This window comes from Alexandromys fortis, unplaced genomic scaffold, assembly GCF_014885135.2.
Source record: "Alexandromys fortis isolate MF-2015 unplaced genomic scaffold, M_Fortis_MF-2015_v1.1 scaffold_368, whole genome shotgun sequence".
NCBI classification, from domain to species: Eukaryota; Metazoa; Chordata; class Mammalia; order Rodentia; family Cricetidae; genus Alexandromys; species Alexandromys fortis.
In genome coordinates, this window is record NW_026068243.1 from 63,958 (window position 1) to 82,518 (window position 18,561).

At 41.5% G+C, this 18,561-nt stretch overlaps 1 protein-coding gene across 1 annotated transcript in view; it reads right to left on the minus strand.

Annotated features, from left to right (window-relative positions):
* Positions 1 to 681: 681 nt before the first annotated feature.
* Jakmip2 (janus kinase and microtubule interacting protein 2) overlaps positions 682 to 18,561 on the minus strand; it is a 45,085-nt gene continuing 27,205 nt past the window's right edge. Inside the window, exons 15-19 of the mRNA XM_050131186.1 lie at positions 17,727 to 17,795; positions 15,363 to 15,440; positions 12,731 to 12,934; positions 6,464 to 6,529; positions 682 to 1,541 (exon numbers count right to left, since the gene is read on the minus strand). Coding sequence (XP_049987143.1) covers positions 1,458 to 1,541; positions 6,464 to 6,529; positions 12,731 to 12,934; positions 15,363 to 15,440; positions 17,727 to 17,795 — 501 coding nt within the window. The 3' untranslated portion in view covers positions 682 to 1,457. The remainder of the gene's footprint in view (positions 1,542 to 6,463; positions 6,530 to 12,730; positions 12,935 to 15,362; positions 15,441 to 17,726; positions 17,796 to 18,561) is intronic.

An 18,561-nucleotide genomic window follows, 5' to 3' on the forward strand; every position in this document is an offset into this window, starting at 1 on the left:
AAAAACAAGGGCAGAAATGTGGGCCCCAGCATTCTGTTTGTCTTGTAGATTTTTCAGTTGTTCTGGCTTTGAAAAGGCCAGCGCTCCAACTGAAGGAGAATCTGCGCAATTCCCATATGGAAGTATTTATGTAGCGTTTCATAGAAAGAGTTTCTGGCTCCCTACACACATTCTCTATGTGTGGAAATCCTAGCCCCAGAAAGAAAACATTGACTATCTGAAAACTTGAGGTTGTCTTGTTATCTATAGTAAATGAGGTGTAAAATTAGCCTTTCAGGAACATATATTTACTGTCAGTGCTGAATCCAAGACTCAGTAATGCATAACTTAGGAGAAGTACGAGTCATCTGTCTGCCTGTGGTAGAGAACCGCAGTGTCAGTAACGCGTGCCCTCTCTCGAGAAAAGTAGACCCATGGTGTCGCTGTTCGCTAGCTCAGAAAATAATGTTATTGTTCTAAATGACAAGAGTTCGGATTGCTCTGGGTACAGGAGGATACCCAATATCCACAGCTCCCTGGCAAACGCGAATGTTGATATTTGACTTTTCACCTCTACGATGTCACCCCAGTTGGAGAGTGTATTCATCTGCAGGCAATTCGAACTTGAAACTGGAGGATGCAGAGGTGCTCTCTGGCCCTAGTTCCCTATAGCTCTTGATGCTCTAAACAGAGCTAAGTCGGGGAGTTTGTGACTCGTGGGTATAATCTTCATCATTTTCAATATGGATGAGACCAGTCCGTCCACAGTGAAGAAACGCAGGTGTGTGATGCCAGGCAGCATCAGATTTCCGCTCGCATCCCACGTTACACACCCCAGAGTCACTTGACTTGGTCGCTTGGTAGCGTAACTGGGATCCACTTTCGATCCCCAGTTCCACCTTTAGGAGAAACAAAGTGGAGCCTGTTTTTCTACCATCCGTATCACAGATGTCTCTGTTCCTGAGTTTAAAACAATCATAAGGACAGAAAAGCAAATTCCTGGAGTAACAAACCAGACTTTTCAAATGAAACCTTTTATTGTAAATAGCTCCTCATAGGTATTCCTCGTGCTTCATTCCCACCCACCCTCAATTCTTTTTCTTATGTTTGTTTTGTTTTTTTTTTTTAAAATGATGTTTATTTTCAGGAATAGTGTTTCCATGGGGTGTGGTGTTACATTAAAATGACCCCCCCTGCACAGCAGGAGTTGAATGTTTCATTGTAACTTTGGTTCCATGCCCAAGACACGTCTTCTCTTGATCTGCTGAAACTGGTTCCACTGCTGAATTTTTCCTTCACACAATATATGTTTATAGTTCTCTTCTTCTGGTTCAACACACACACGTTTCTTCATTAAATGCAGCATATAATGTAGATTTTTCAACAGGGTCATTATAAACTGTCAAGTAAGAAACCTTGAATAATGGCTTTAAAGCAAGAGTCTTGGCTACAGGGTAGTTCTTAGCTTTTGATTTCCCTTACATCGGTGTAAACAATTTTGCCATCTTTGAAGGTTTAAAAGCATATGCCTTCTGGGGGTATGATCTGTGTTCTTGAATTTTCTGTAAGACAGAGGGAAATAATTTACCAACCATCATCTATGTTAACAGCTAAGTAAGAAAAAAAGCAAACTCTTAGACAAGACAAGTTTTGGTCAATTTCTGGCACCAGAACCAAACCATACTTTTAAAAATAAAGGTAGAAATATTATTATTCTTGTCTTTGTTTTGAGCTGAATGCCTTTTGGGAAATCATATAATATCTCTAGGCTTAGCTGCTTTAAGAGAGAGAAAAGAATGATTTATTTATTCCATGACTTATTGAAATAAGTTACATACAAAGTAATAACAGTTTTTATAGTTATGCCTCCTGGATATGTTAGCTCTTATTACTGTTGCCAGATACTGTTATGCTATCTACAACTTTCTGTGATTTACTTTTATGTCCCTCTTGCTGTTGTACAACTTTAACCACTGGCATGGTTTCTCACCCCAGAGGTTGTGGAATAACTTGCTGAGGACTCTGCAGTACAGACTTTGTAGTTGACTCTGAATTGTCCCTGAAAGTGAGCTGTGGCCACGGGGCTCTCTCCCTGCGCTTAGTATTACTGTCTGGATTTTCACTTAAACAGAACTCTCCTTTATAATGTCCTCTCTTCCAGTGCCATCCAGGGATGGCAGAAGAGGACGTGCTACTGTGCCTTGCTTAAGGACAGGCCTTCACTCTGAATGACATGGATAGAGAAAAAAATTCTTTGTTGTTGCAACAAGCTATTCAGCTTGCTTAAGCAACATTTTTAATCTAAATAAATAATGAAAATATTGACTCTGTAGAAAGATTATGCTACTGCCCCAGAAATGCTGAGCAAGGTCCAAACTGACAGATCAGGAGGTGTTTGTATCTCAATCACATTTTCAAATCACCACATGGAGGCACATTAAGTAGACAAACTCTTGCTGCAGGTTAAGCTAGACGTATCTGTAATATATGTTTGTGTAAACATTTCGCTCGAAACGTTTAGATTAGGATGGTGAGTGTAGTCACAGAGTAGGCGATGGCAAAGGCGTACAATGACTGAGGGGATGAGGTTATGATGAGAGAGGACACAGAAGATGGGCAGGCAGGTAAAAGTACTTGCTGCATAAGCCTGATGACCCAAGTTTGGATCCCCAGAACCCACAAAAAGCTAGATGTTATTGTTAAATAAATTGCCTACTGTTACATTTCTCACTGGCAGAATTCACACTATAATTGACGTCTGTAATTCTCAACCACTGCCATTTTGCCCACATACATTTTAAACTGAGCAGAGTCATTATCACACTCATTTGCTATTGTATTTCCACACTAGACCTTCAGTCTAGAGAGAATGACTAAGTGTCAATTGTGTGCTACTTTGAAGCACATAGCCAATCTTAAGTGTCCCCAGGAACCCCCAAACACTTAGCAGAAACCACAGAGAAAAAAAATAGTTTTCAGACTATAAAGAAAACCTCTTGGAAGAAGAAATACAGCCGGAGGATGGATAATCAAAGGACATAAACTTTCTAAGCCCCTTTGTTTCACTCTCTCCACTTCAGGTCATGCTAAAGCCTTACTTGCTTGTTTCACAGGGAGGCACTGAGGTTGACATTCACGGAGAGGGAAAGAGTCTCTCTTCTATCTTTCTGCTTGCTAGAAGAATAATAACTAATATGAAGCATAAAGGAAAACTCTGTCTAACATAATTTTGCAGAATAATCAAAGTAGAAGTGGTCCATGGAAGTATATTTAGAACGGCCCTTTGTAAACAGTAGTATTGAGATTTGTGGTTTCCATTGCTGATTGAACATTAGAACCACCTGCTATGCGGTGAGATGCAAACCAGTCCCTGCTCTCTATCATTCCCACCTCCCATCAACTCTCTCAGCTCAAGTGGTCTGGCTCATGAAGTGCACGATAAGGCTTCTATGCCTGTTATTTTCAGCACCAAGAACCACAAGCTAGAATGACTGAGGCAAGTGCTCATCAGTTTGGTAATGACCAAAACATGACTGCATTTTTTTTTTTTGAATTAATGCTGAAAGGTGTCTTGTTTTAAAACAGGATCCATGTTCACTTAATACCATGCTTTCCTGACTTCTGATGTGGAAAGATTGGGACAGAGTTGCAATAGTGTTCATAATCGGTTTCTCTGAGTCTTGGAATCAGCATTAGGAGAATACTAAAGGCCCAGTGACATTTTCTCATGTGGTAGATGTGGTAGATACAGACACACAACTCCTTCTGGGTGATAGACAGCCACAATGAAAACACTAAGAGTCACAGACTTTGTGACTTCCTAAGGTACTATAACTAAACTGAGAACATCAGTTTTACACCAACCATACAACTTTAAATTTTAAAAACAGTCAACCTGCATTGGACCCATTTTTCATTTTGTGGCTAACTAAATAAACTGTTTTGTTTGGAAAGGACATGTGATCCAATAACAACATGTAATCTTCTTCTTATCTGCTACCTCTTCGAGCCACAGTGTTGAGTTAAAAGGAGTCTTACCTTTAAGAGGCACCTTGACATCAAGGCCATAGAATGAAGGCAAGAGAGAAGAACAAGAATAGAAACAGAAACTGCAGAAGAAAAAGAAGGAGATTATGTAAATCTGAGCTCTCATCAGCATTCAGGTAGCACAAAACCTCAGCTTCCTATATTCCCTCCTAAAAACAAACCAAAACCACCCTGCATTCACCTATTGTCATGCATTTTAGAATTAATGACAGGGGACAATTGTTCTAGGCTTTAGGCTCTAACTTTCACACATGAGAAAAACCAATCATAGAGTCAGCAAAGGATCCTTCTAACCCCGTACCGTCTTGGAGCGCAATGAGAGCTTTGTACTTTACTGTGCGCAAGGTCTCTCTCTTTCAGGGATGTGAGGGTGTTTCAGAACTGTCATCAGAGATATGTGCTTATTAAGAGGACCACAACATTTACTGTGTCTCCCTCGTGGAATACTTACAAAAAGCACAGGAAACCACAACATTGGAAGCGCTTTGGACATGTGAAGTACTATGTGCAGGGGAGGCTGTGTTGCTTGGTTCGTTGATATCCCCTGATTTACACCCACTGTGCGCATGGAAAGGAGCCGCCCTAGCCCAGCAGGGACACGGTGTGCACTCACTCTGAGTAGGCTTTCAAGGGTTGCAGGAGGAAAATGAAGAGTGCACTGAGCCTTAGCTGTTCCAGTAGGCTGGAAGGCAGGAGGGAGTGAGGTCACATGGGCAGGACACCCAGTGGGAACCTCATCTCTCATTCTATCCTCTCAAGAGTCAACCAGCTTGTTATTTAAGTAGCTCAGTTCTCTACCTTAGGACGGTATTCAACACTAATTGCTGCATTACTTCATTATCATAGAAGACTAGGAAGTTCAGGTCTATAAATATCATGGGACAAAATGGTAGTGAAACAGCCTCATTAAATTCTGAGAGCTGATACAGACTTAGTTCCTCTTCTCCCCAAATTTCCACAGGATTTATTTAGGTAGGTACTGGAGTGGCAATCCAGTCTCTCCGCTTTTGGAAGCCTCCCTTGAAGGGAACCGAATAGCACCCCGAAGTTTCTTCACAGAATTGCCACAGTATCTTCCTGTTTGAGTCAGAGCAAGGGGATTAACTCCAAGGCAGACCAGACTGGGCCACTCCAAAATGTCAGAAATAGACGACACAAGGTGTGCTCTCCAACACGCAGGAATGCAGGGAGCAGCCTCTGTCTTCTGTGGATCTTTACACCAAGTGCAAAGAAACTGCATGTAGCACTTGGATCACTGTAATTCACCATGGCCTCACTCAGTCCTGAAAAACTGAATGGTTTGAAATGAGGGATGTTCTGATATAAAATTCTAAGGAGGACATGTACTTCAAGGATGGGAAAAATTCAGAAGAAGACTTTTAAATGTTTTTCAAGTTTCATATGTGACTTCATTCCTCATGGAACCCATAAGAGGAAGTCAGTTTGGGTGTTGCCACTGCCATTTTATGGACACAAAAGGCGTGTTTGTAGTCACTTACCCAAGGTGACATCAGAAGCAGAAGCTCATCGTCTATGAATGTGAGCGCTCAGGGATATGGCTTCCAGACTACACTAACTCCTGACCTCACATATATGGACCAGGACTCATGCATTTTTGGAGGAGCTCAGTTCTAGCCATAGTCTCAGGAATGCCAGATGGTTTGCTGTGGTCTTCTCGAATCCCGTGGAAGTTACAGCCAAACAACCTATTTCAACCCCGGGGTTTGGGGAGCTACTTCCAGTCAGGGAGGCAGGGACAAGAGAGGGAGAGAACTCTGCTCTCTTTCTGCATTCCCCAGCAGAATGCCTCTGGCCTGTCAGGTAGGACAGGTCTTTGCACCAGATGGAGCCATTTCTCTTCTGTCAACACTCAATCGCCCTCTTTACATCACTATTCTTTAGTTTCACCAAACACAGGACCTCTTGAAAGAAATTTCTCTTTTTTTTAATTTTTATTTATTTTATTTTTTTGTGGGGAAGTGGGTTCAAGACAAGGGTTTCTCTATGTATTCCTGGCCGCCCTGGAACTCTCTCTATAGACGGTTTCTGAACTAAGTGTTAAAGTGAAACTGAAGCCCAGGGATGAAAGGGGATTTTTATAAATAATGGGAAATGTTTGTGTGTTTGATTTTTTTTAATGTACTAAAATATGTTTGAAAGGAAAAGCAAATCAGAGTAACAGAAAAAAAGTATTGGAAATTAAGATGAGGAAGGCAGAGTGAAGGGAATCAAAACTACACATGGTGGAAATATCAAGACTGCTGATGGGACAGCAACCCCCCCCCAACACAAATCCTGGTGTCCTATTCAAGGAGGGCACCACCACGTTCCCCGAACCTATGTCTGCCTGTGCCAGACCCAATAACCGAGAAGAAAGAGATAGCAGAGAAGCCAAACAAGCAGAACTTTCAGATTAACAAAGGAGTTTAATGCGTACCTTTTCCTCCAAGTCCTTTATCTGCCGTTTCTGAATGTCCGTCTTATCCTCTAGGTCACGGATTCTCTGAATAAATTAGGGAAAGCACTGTTAGGTGCTAGGCTGTTGAGGAAATTGTTCACCAAACAAAGCATAATGTTTGCTGTGAAAACACTGATATTAGTGCCAGCGGATGGAAATAGCACAAATACGCTTTTCCCTACCCACAGGGAAATGCATGTCCCAACGCTTATCCAGACCTGTGTTGGGAAAATATTGTCACTGTTAACATGTTTGAGCCAAGTATTTTCTATCTGCTTTAGTTTAGATTTTTAAACACCTTCCCAAAAAAAAAAAAAAATGCATGCTACAGGCATGGTCATTAGCCCGTATGGCTGATGGGAGGTAGGGCTTTTTGGAGGACATTAGGTCATTGGGCATTCCCTTAATGAGGATATTGGGGACTTGATCCCAATCCCCTCTTTGCTTTGACTGCCTCAAGGTGAGCAGCTTTCTTCACTCCTGCTTCTTCCATGATGAACTGCCCCGAAGTAAGGAGCCAACTGTGATCATGGACAGGAACTTCTGAGCGCATGGGCACAGGTGAACCTTACCTTTGCTTTAATTGACTTTTGAGAATTTTGTGACCATAGCAGTGTATGAACAACCCACCTCTTTCTTTCCCCCTGGAGAGGCCTAGCAGGGGTGGGGTGCCTTCCACCACACTGCCGCTGGACTTGGCCAGATTACTTTTGCCCTGGGGAATGCGAGTTTATAGGAAGTGTGGGAATGTAACATCCTTGTCAGAGAGCGGTACGTCCCAAAACTAGTGAGCATGAAGGGGATGCTTTAGTCAGCCCTTTGGATTGATATTCTGGTTGCTTATCTGTACAGTAAAAATGGCTGGTACCGACTTGCAATAGCAGAATGCTGTTGGTCTTTCTTGTCTCCCTGCTTCAGCCCTGTTTGGGGATGAAATTTCCTCACAAAACATGATTGACCAATTCTCAAATGTCAGTGAGAGTACGCTTTAATACAACTTCTCAGAAGTAAGCTGATAAGCTGGGGATGAAGCAATTGTAACAGAACAACATAGCAGCCAAAAATGCAGAAAAGCCTATGTAACCACAATCCACACAGGGTCTCAGAGCACTCAGACTGGATGACTGGCATTACATAGATAACTGTTTGGGAGCAAAAGGAGTCTTCACAGTTTCTCTTGACAGTCTAAAGGCTTCTGGTACCCATGTGCGTTATGATGCATAGCAAGCTTGCTATATAATGGTCACTGTTTGTAGGAGCTAAAACAGTGAACTGGCCCTTCAGCTGGACGCCTACTAGGGTGATAATAATAGAGATTTTTATAATGCAGCATGAGGAGAAATAAGTGGGAGCTAGAAGAAAACATTCTAACATGGAAATCAAGTTTCCTCTCGAAAAAGGGCCAACTAGAGGAAATTTTCACCCTTTCCTGGAGGATGGCAATGTCTGATAATTTTTCAAGTTCATTGGCATGCTTATTTTTTTTTTGGTATGCTTGGCCATTTTATAATGCATAGTTATTTCATGTTTTAGTATAGTGGCAAATGTGTGTACCTAGTGCAAAACTGTGTAAATATTTCTTATTGTCACAACTGTGTTTAAAATATTTAACAGCTCTTTTAACTTAGTTGCAGTAGAAGCCATTAAGTCACATCCCACAATGCAAGAGACATCCTCCCACCCCAGGAATTCAGCTCGATCTAGATGATCTGTCTTTGTACTCCCAAGAGGGAGAAACCCTGCTGTCAATGAAAGGAGCTGAGGCTTGTGCTCTAGTTACCATCTCATCTCCGCATGTTGATGAACGATGGAGATGAAGGTGAGCCTGGTAGCACCAACATATGTGAATGTGTGATGTGTGCTGGAGTGTACTTCAGTGGTACAGCATATAGTCTAAGGCTACACAACCAAACAATAAATGTGCCAGGTATTTCTCTCTTCTTTATACACACAATTCCTTGGCCTGTGTCTATATACAGATATAAATATTGATTCAGGAAACCATACATTCATGAGAGTGCTGAAGCGCTTATTCAGTTTTCAGCTCTGTGTTTGCTGACCGCTTTCTGTCTGCACGTGTACTGAGGAATACAGCTAAGGCATCAACTAAGTCCTGGTCCCAAGGAGCTACGATGTTCTTTGACAAGATGGGATGTAAAATGGAGAGTAACAGAATTAAGAAACAAACGTGCAAAATGGCAAAGATGTAAAACACTGTCACCCATCTCCTGTGTTAGTCTGTAGACAGACTGTTTCACACTGTAGATGAATCCACTATTGTTCATTACATGTTGTAAGTTTGTTTTTTTTTCTTCTTCCCAAGCCATTTGTCATCCAATCAAGAGGAAACATTGTGAAACCCCAAAACATATTCTCATATCCTCTCTCTCTTTTCACCCCTTTCTTCCTCCTTTCGTCTCTCTCTCTTTCTCTCTCACTATTAGGTACATGAACTCACATTTATCTTTTATTGCAGCTGGTGACACAGCTTATTATTAGTTCTTCCTGTCTCTTATTTGGTCCATGCTACATCATGTCAAAATCTGTCTTGTTCACATCATCAAAATGTAGCTAACGTGAACTTGAAATGTGAACTACTCAGGTTGGGGTATGGCATAGCACCTGCCTAGCATGCATAAGACCCCCAGTACTATTCTTAGCTTCATAAGGTTAAGAGATGACAGCAATCCTGTGTCTTAGCGGTGGAGAAAAAAAAGTTAGCTGAGTATAAAACTAAGGCCTGGACTCTTGCAAGGTCCCACACTGGTCTTTATTCTTCATGGTCTCCAGCTTCACCTCTTAGCCCAACTCTGTGCACATCAGACATACCAACTTCTTCTGTAGCTCTTGAATGCACACCAGAGCTTAGTACTTGCTCCTTTTCTGAGATGGTGTGGGATTCCCCTCTGCATGCTGTGAATATGTTTTATTACTATTGGTTAATAAAGAAGCTGCTTCAGCCTATGACTGGGCAGAACAAAACCAGATGGGAAATCTGAACTATATATATAAAGAGTAGGCAGAGTCAAAGAGACACCATGTAGCTGCCGAAGGAGACAAACGCTGGAAACTTACTGGTAGGCCACAGCCTCATGGTATTACATAGATTAAAAGAAATTGGTTAATTTAAGATGGAAGAGTTACTTAATAAGAAGCCTGAGCTAATAGGTCAAGCAGTGTCGTATTTAATATAGTTTCTGTGTGATTATTTGGGTCTGGGCAGCCGGGAAGGAAAGTGCAGTCTCTGTCTACGCTGGGACCTTTGAGTGGTGGCTTCCCTGGTTTTCATGGATCTTCAGAGGTATTCTTGGACTACCTGTCCTAACATGCTTAATCCTTTCTGACTCACATGCACACCCATAGACACTGTCGAAGTTTTTTCCCAGCACTTAGGGACTTCCTTAGAGATATTTCCTGCATGGTTCATTTGTGCTGTGGCTTTGTCTTTTCCCATCTATATGGCAGATCTGATGTCTTCAGTAACTGCCATATTCACAGCATCTGGTGCACATCTAGCCATTAGTACATGACTCTAAATGATTACAAAACAAGGTTTTAAATGTATTAGTTTAAGAACATTTTGTTCACTTTGTTCATCCAGAAGAGGATTCTGGAAGTGGCAAACCTTTAGTAGGAAACAGGAAAAAAAAATAAGAATGTTTGAATGCCATTTTTTTTTTTGGTGAAAAACAGGCAAATAAAGGCTCAGGAATAGGGACAAGTGACACTAGGCTTTGCACCAGAAAGAACTCCTGTGTCTCAAGTCACATCTTAAGGGAGGGATGACCACTAATGAAGGACCTCAGGAGGCATACACAGGACTTAAGCCACTTCAAAAGGGAAATCACAGATGCCCTTGGGCAAAAAATTACCATAAGGAAAGGTGGGAAAAAAAAAACAGGGCTTACTTACAAAATGAAAGGGAGAAAAGTAGGAAGTTCCTACAGTGTGATTTCCATGGCCCCTGGGGGCCCATGGGCTTTTGTTAATGCCATTTATCAAAATACACCAGAATTATTTTCTTTATGCTAATGATCTCCGTCTTCAAATGCTCAGAGGGCAGTGTCCACGGTGAGTGCTCTAGATATCCAGTACATTGACTCTACCACTAGTAGATACATTGAAATGTCTGAACACATGCCTAGATGACAGAGTCAGGTTAGTACAGGGGCACCTGGAAGCCACTCTAATCATGAAAGATCCTGCAAATGCCTGTAACAGTGTGAGCAAAATAGACCCAGGATGCCCATGTCCATGTCTGTTGGATGTGGTGCTACCTAAATTCCCTGAGGGAGAGGACAGAGAAGACATAGGTGTTGCACCCTGAGTGACTTTGGATAAAGCCATTCTGCTGACCCAGCAGATGGAGAGGAGAGATGAGATAAGGACAAGAATGCATATTGTCTTCATTTTGGGGACATCTAAGCACAAATGTCTAATAAGTGGCTAGCAATGGCCTCTAGAATTTACATGTCATAATTATATCATAGTGTCTTTGATACATCCTGGCCAGTGCCTTCTGGAATAACTCTGCTATTAAGCTACTGATTAAAAGGGGAAAGGAGAGTAAGAAGTAATTAGAAAAGGTACATTTAATGCGAACATTTGTTAGAGAGGGGGAAATGTCAGGGAACTCTCTCAACTCAGTCTAATTCAGATAAAAAGTGGAATTCTTTCAAGAGAGGTACTTTAGCTAACAGATTAAAGAGGGACTCAAACTGGGACGCCAGGATTTTATCATGAGCAAATTTCGACTACTATTAGTCCATGCTAAAACAAACACATGCGTACTTACAAGACACAGCTCTCCATTTGCTAAACCCAATTAGACACTTTTGCAACTAAGGAATATGAGAAGATACCCTTATCCCCTGGTGGAAGTGAGACACAAAGAGACAAACAAAAAAATTCCCACGAACTAACCTATTGCCAAAAGCTTCAAAAACTTTCCACTAGGCAAATCTTTTAACTATAGGCTTTCTGTAAAACATATACACATGCTTGTCATCTTTGGGACAAAAGACTTGAGCGCTCTGCTATGTGGGGAACACACAGCCCCTGGTTCTATCCATGCTGTCAGGCTTCCGTGCTTTGCTCTTAGTGGGATCATAAAATAACCACAATTCCGTTTCGACTCCTTAACTTCAACACATGCTCTGTACCTCCTATTTCTTCCACCAGATTGCCACAGCTGAGGACCAGAGTACTATAACCTGGCACAATGAATTCTGAAAATCTCGTGAGTTTGCTTCCTAAACAGGACTCTGCTAGTGCTTATTGGTCAAGTCACAACACAAATGAAGAATCCCAAATATTTTTGGCTGAAAGTTGGTAAAGGGTGCCTACTTCTTGGCTTGCCAGTCACAAATGCCTTAAGCAGCACATGACAGCAGTGTGCAATGGTTAGAACCTAGGTCGCAGGGGCTGGCGTACCTGGTCTGTGATTTTGCTCTGCCTCTTACTGTCTTGAATAAATCATTTGAATACTTCTGTTCTCAATTTGAGATAATGCAAACACTTACCTCTTAGAGCTTCCGTGAAGATGAGCTGAAATGACGCAGGTATAGCCTGCTCTCTTCTTCACAATGTATTTTGATGTATAGGGGGATTTACCTGCATGTATATCTGTCTATTCAGCACTTGCAAACCTGATGTCTGAGGATGTCAGTGGGGGCATCAGAGCCCTTAGAGCTGGAGCTACAGACAGGTTTGGGCCATCGTGTGAGTGCTAGAAATTGAACCTTTGTCCTTTGAAAAAGCAGTCAGTGCTTTTAACCACTGAGCCTCTCTCTGGTGACAAAGACAACCTTCGTATCCCGACTGAACAAATGCCAGGCTGCACAGAGCAGCCTCCAGGTCTCGTTACTCCTTCTGCTTGTTCTGAGAATGAAGGGGCAGATGTTTCCAGATGTTTAACTCAGGCTCAGTGACTGACAGGAACAAGTACAGAAGAGCCACTACCCTGTTTCCTCACACAGATGAGCGATCAGGCTCCGGCAGATTAGTAGAGCCGTGACAAAGTCATTCTAAAAACTGATAGCCACATGCAGCCCCTCTGAAATGTCATTTTCCTCAAGACCAAGTTTTATTAGCAACCTGTCCCCCTGTACTGAGTGATAGTGGGGATGAATCACTCATCTCGCTTGGCAACAATCACTGGAGCTATCCCATTCTGACCTCGAGTGCTTGTTCCTAAATCCCATGTGCTCAGGATTGACCTACAGAGATGCGGGGCTTGATCCTCACCTGGTGTGCTTGCTGTAAGAGCTCCATCCTCTCCTGGAGGATCTGACAGTCGTACTCCCTGCTCTTCCTCAACATCTGCCGCCGTAACTTTTCAACAGCCGTCCGCAGCTCCTCCTGCTGCTTGTCACTTAACAGTTCACCGAACTTGATCACCGTCTCTTGCTGCAGAGCATTGTACAAGGTAGCCTCTAGCTCCTGGATTCTCTGGCAAATAGAATCAGAGAAGTCTGACTTTGGGACTGAGTATTTGGATGTGATGCAGGGAGAGTGTGCGTGGATGGATGAGTCAGGAACATGGTACCTCAGACTCAGAGCATTTTAAAGCTTCTGAGTGTCTCCCGCCTGGCTTCCTTCTGGACATTCCCTTTATGAGACACCACAAGCGTCACCCACACAATGCACAGACTGCTCTGTAAGTAAGTTCATTTTCTTTCTTGGGATTCTGTTAGTTTAGATCCTTGTTTTTGGAGTCCCTCTGTAATAATGATTGCACCTCCACATCTTCTTCCCTGTTCCAGTGTAGCCCAGAATGGGCTTAGTCCCCTTCCTGCTTGACAGACCCTGAAGCTTGTTGGAATCCTATGCCACAGTGGCTGTAGTATCAGGATTAAGTATAAGAAGGAAACAGAAACAAGTACTTGAAATTGAAGAGATGTTTCAGGCACAAAACATCATCTCTTAGTCACATGACAGTACTCTGTACTTGAAGATGTCTTATGGTCTCTAAGCTTTTTCCTTGAAAGAATGGGAAATATGATTCAAGAATGGCCTAGAAGTTTGGATGCTCACCTTACTAGACCTGGATGGAGGTGGGTGGTCCTTGGACTTCCCACAGGGCAGAGAACTCTGATTGCTCTTCGGGCTGATGAGGGAGGGGAACTTGATTGGAGGAGGGGGAGGGAAATGGGAGGCGGTGGCAGGGAGGAGGCAGAAATCTTTAATAAATAAATAAATTAATTAAAAAAAGAGAATGGCCTAGAATCTTGGAGTTTTCCTGGTGTGGTGTATGTATGTACAAATGTGTGTAGGTACACATACACATGGATGTACACTCCTGTGTGTGTGTGTGTGTGTGTGTGTGTGTGTGTGTGTGTCAGAGGTTGGCATTAGTACCTATCGACATGGGGATCTCAGAGACCCTGCAGCTCACTAATCTTGCTTTGGCTTTTCTAGCAGTGGAACTGTAGCACCCATAACTGTGCCTGGTTTATACAACAGAGCTGGGATCAGATCTTCATGCTTGGGTGACAAGCATTTGATCCATTTTCCCAGCACATGGTCCCTTTCTTTTTGCTAGAATGAGATTTATAGCTGCTCAAATGTCTTTCTCAGTTCCCCATTTGAGATATATATCTATATTTATATCAATATCTATATCTATCTATCTATCTATCTATCTATCTATCTATCTATCTATCTATCTAGAGAATCTTTGTGTCTGTGTGTGCTACCTATGTCAAATACAGTTGCCTAAGTCTTATTTACCCATAATTCGGAGAGAAGTGAGTTTCCAAGTCCTGACAGGGGATGATTCTCTACTACTGCTCCTGCACCAAGCATATTTCGTCTTTTGAAATTTAAATATGGCATTCTGAATGAAGCCTTAACAGTTTATCTCAGGAGCCTAGCTTGATTTGTTTTCTCAAGGCAGGAGAGACAACGGGGAAACAATAAGGAGTAGGGGGGGGAAGAAATTGCTGTTTTATTTTCTAATTAGTGCCTATTCTCATTCTCTTGCTTTCCCATTCAGCGATACCGGGGTCTCTTACTCATTTGGGAGAGGGCGGACTAAGCCGTCTTCGATACAAACAGGGATTCAGAGTTACAGTCTTTTCCCAGAATGATAAGAACATTATAAAACATTATAAAAACCTCTATTAGCAAGTTTTGAAATGTTCTACTGGTTTGTCTTCTGGTTCATTACTAAGAAACAAGGAGGGTATGGCATAAGAAGAGAAGAAGACCTGGGGTCCAATGTCAGGCACTTTGCAGTATGCATTTTGTAGAAGGGAAGGAATCTGTCGTGAGCCTCTCTAAGTAGAACCATCTATGGGGAGGAAAAGGCACAGTCCACTCACCACCATGGCCTTGCTTGCTGTGGCGGCTTTATGGACCTAAATTAGTCCACAGTTTCTGGAGGAAGGGCTATGTTACAGCTTACCTACCCTTCTACAAACTTGAGCAAAGGTTTTATTCTATAAACCTTGTTTTTCCTCATATGTAAGTTAAGACTAACAGGATTATCTGTGATTTGTATGCTCATTTTAAAAAATAAATGAATTAAAATATGCCTAACGCACATGAAATCCACTATTATTCTGTACATTAGAGTGCCAGATGATGATACTTGATTCAATAAAATCCCCTTGGATCTACACTAGCATTCAGTATGTCTTTCATCTAAATATTACTTAACAGTATATATTTAAGAATGAATTAAAATTATGTGTAAAATACAAGAATATTATAGCTGCCGCAATCTTAGGGTTTCTGTTCCAAAATCGAAGCAGCCATTAATAACTGCATGCATGCTGTGTGTACCCAACTACATGAAATGATGGATTAGATAGGACATCTTAGGTCTGTTGTGTAGAGTGATGGGCAAGCAGTGTTGGCCACTTACAGTACCTACCATATACGCCTGGTCAAGAGCTTGTTTTCTGTAGTCTAGTTCTTCCTCCAGGTAGCCTTTTATTTTGCAGAATTGTTCCTATAAAGAAGGGTCACATTGACAGATTAGGAGAGCATGCTCGGCTAATTAGAAAGTGATACATGAAAGCAACACAGATGAATGTTTTCTCTAGCACACAAGATAAATCACTAGTGTTCGGAGAACTGTTGTTCTCGTCTAAGAAATTAGTTTTGCTTTCACAGCCTCACACAGAGAATGTGAAAATCAATAGCAAGAAGCAGAAGGGGCATAATAAGGAACCACGTGAGAAGCTCCTAAAGACTAAGAGTGGGTGACTAAGGACAGTTGTTGGAATGGTTGTTAATTAATAAGTCTATCTGTGTAGTACACTTGGCTTTCTGTTTCTTCCAGTTTTATGTCCAGAGAGACTGATATTTGGGGGATGGAAGTATTTGCAAGAAATATCTGTTGACAGTGGCAATTGATTTGATCATCCCTTAGAAACATGGAGTATAAGTATTTATAAAGCAGTTACATTATAAATGGGAATGATCCATAATCACAATGTAGGAATGATTTAAGGTTCATAAGAGTCGTGTATAGGTTATATTAAAAGCTGTGGCATTTTATAGAAAGAACTTGAACTTTGGTCTGTCCAGGGGGTTCTAGCACCAGTTCCCTGAGGACACAGAGGAGAGTTGTGCATTGTTACAGTGTGTTTTTCTAAGAATGTCATAAAATTTAATACGGGGATGTTATAGAATAAAGAAACTTAACTTCTTTAAATCAATAAACACAAAGATGAAGGACATTCTAAAGAGCTAGGGTGAATCCACCACACTGCCCTTTGATGAGTATTTATTGGCCCCTGTTGCAAAGCCCGTGTGAGCTGAGAGACATAAACCTGAAGTTCCTTCACACATCCTCAGTTCATGTTCATCTCTCACTGTGTGACCATCTTGTCATTATTAGTTCAAGCTTTGTTTTGGCATATAAGATATTTATTCCCACATGCAAGTCAATACTTTCTGTGGGTGCTTAAGTGAAGAGAAAAGAACTCTTACAGCTAATTGGAGGCTGAAAACCCAGCTGTGCTTAGTTCTGAGCGCTTACAGCAATGCTGCATGGGGTTCCCTGACCATCGCTGGGTCCCGGTGTCCAAAGCACCCTGTAAAGGCTGACTGCCGCATTAATAGTCGAGTACTGAAGGGGCTTCCCATGGACACTTTGATGACAAGCAGTTCTTGTGTGCTTTCACTCTAGATCTTAATTTCTTGGTAAAATTAAGTGCTATGTATAAGACATTTTGATCCCCAAAATTGTTAAGTTCTCTAAAATACAATTTATTGTTATCATAGAAGTCTATATTTGGAGCTATCCTATTTTAAATTGTGTTAAAATGCATGTGAAATAAAATAATCACTTTAATCATTAAAGAGCATATTTATGTGCTTTATGTATATGGGTGTATGTGAAATACACCCATGCTGTTATGATTTTGCAAAAGAGAAACTATGCCCCTTTAACAATCCTATGTTTTTTGTGTCTCTCAACCCCTGACAACCACACTGTGCCTTCCTTTTGTATGAATTTTATGATGCTAGTTGCTCATACACATGGAATGATAGTGTTTGTCGTTTGGTGATAGTTGGTTTCATGCCTGTTCATCCACTTTGTACCTTTTACTAGACACTATGGATGCTTGTTTGCTTAGACTAAACTCACACATATGCATGCCATACTTTGTTCAACCATCTAATCATCAATAGGTATTTTGGCTACATTCACCTTTTAGCGACTGAATAACATTACTATGAGAGTAGGTGTACAGTGTCCTGCCACATCCCAGTTTCCATTCTTTTTGGTATTGCTGGATCATGTGATAATTCTGGTGGACTTTTAAAGCAATCCCCATGCTGTTTTTTATATTTGTATTATTTTATACCTTGGCAGTACCCTGGGTTCTAACTTCTATACTTCTTTGCCAACAACTGTCACTTTCTATGTTTTTCTGACAGCAGCTATCCTAATGGGTGTGAAATAGCTTACAGATTCTTAAAACCAGACATACCCATCAAGCCTGTATTTTTTTCCTTGTTAATTACTCAAAGCAGAAAAAAAATTATTCAGCTTGAGAGAAAATACCTAATTAAATGTCTTTCAACATCAGTTTTATAAATGTTGGCAATGTACGACATGCTTTGGGGGAGTGAGCTTGAAATTATCAGCTATTTCTGAGACATAGGCCCCAAGTCTCGACACAGATCAGTAGGGCAGTTACAAACTTCCACTGGTGCCAGATAAAAATGGCAGTAGTGATGTTCCGTTTCCGTTATGGTATAATGTTTTCCTCTTTACGCTTACCATGTCACTTTCCAATTCCATCATCTTCTGGTGTAGGGCAGCCTCTGCTCCTTCAATCTGCTGTATCCACTAAAGGGTTAAGAAGACAGAAACATTGGGCGTGAATGCTGCACATGGCATGAATTCTGTGGGTCATTCCCTGGAGTGCCTGGGTTTCCCCCTGAAAATGTTGGTTGAAACCTCATGTGAAGACTTAATGCCACCGTCTCCCACACATCATTCATTCAACAAATGTCCTCTGATGTCTACTACACATCAACTACTAAGGATTCAGTGGTGACTTAAGAGTAGCAACGGTTTTACACCCATGGGAGGATTTCTTGGAAACTGGAGTCTCAAGGAAGAGTGAGGGAATTGAATCTCAAGGAACACCATGCCCCATAGCTCAAGGTTATGAGTAAAGGTAAAATCTGAATATATGAAAATTATTCCTATAATGTGATAAAGAATAACATGTAACTTTTTTAAAAGCACACGAAGAGAACTTATTTCTTGATACTCAGAACGCACCATTTGATGTGGGTATTAATAACCCCTACTGTCTTTGGGTCCTATTATATGAGTATAGTGCATCCATGGATTAATGGAACCAGTTATCCGAATGGGTGTCCATCAGGGTGGATGCCGGCTTAGACCATAAGGGGGTAACTGGGCATAGCTGTGAGAGTGCTGGGGGAGCCCCCTTACCTCCTGTTCGGCTTTAGCGTTTCTTTGCTATGTGGCTTTGAAAGGTAGCCTGATATCCCTTGAATTGCAAATTTGTACATGTCAAGTGATATAAATAACAATGAAAAAAGTTTTCAAAAATTTGTGTGAGGTGACAGTCACTAAAGTG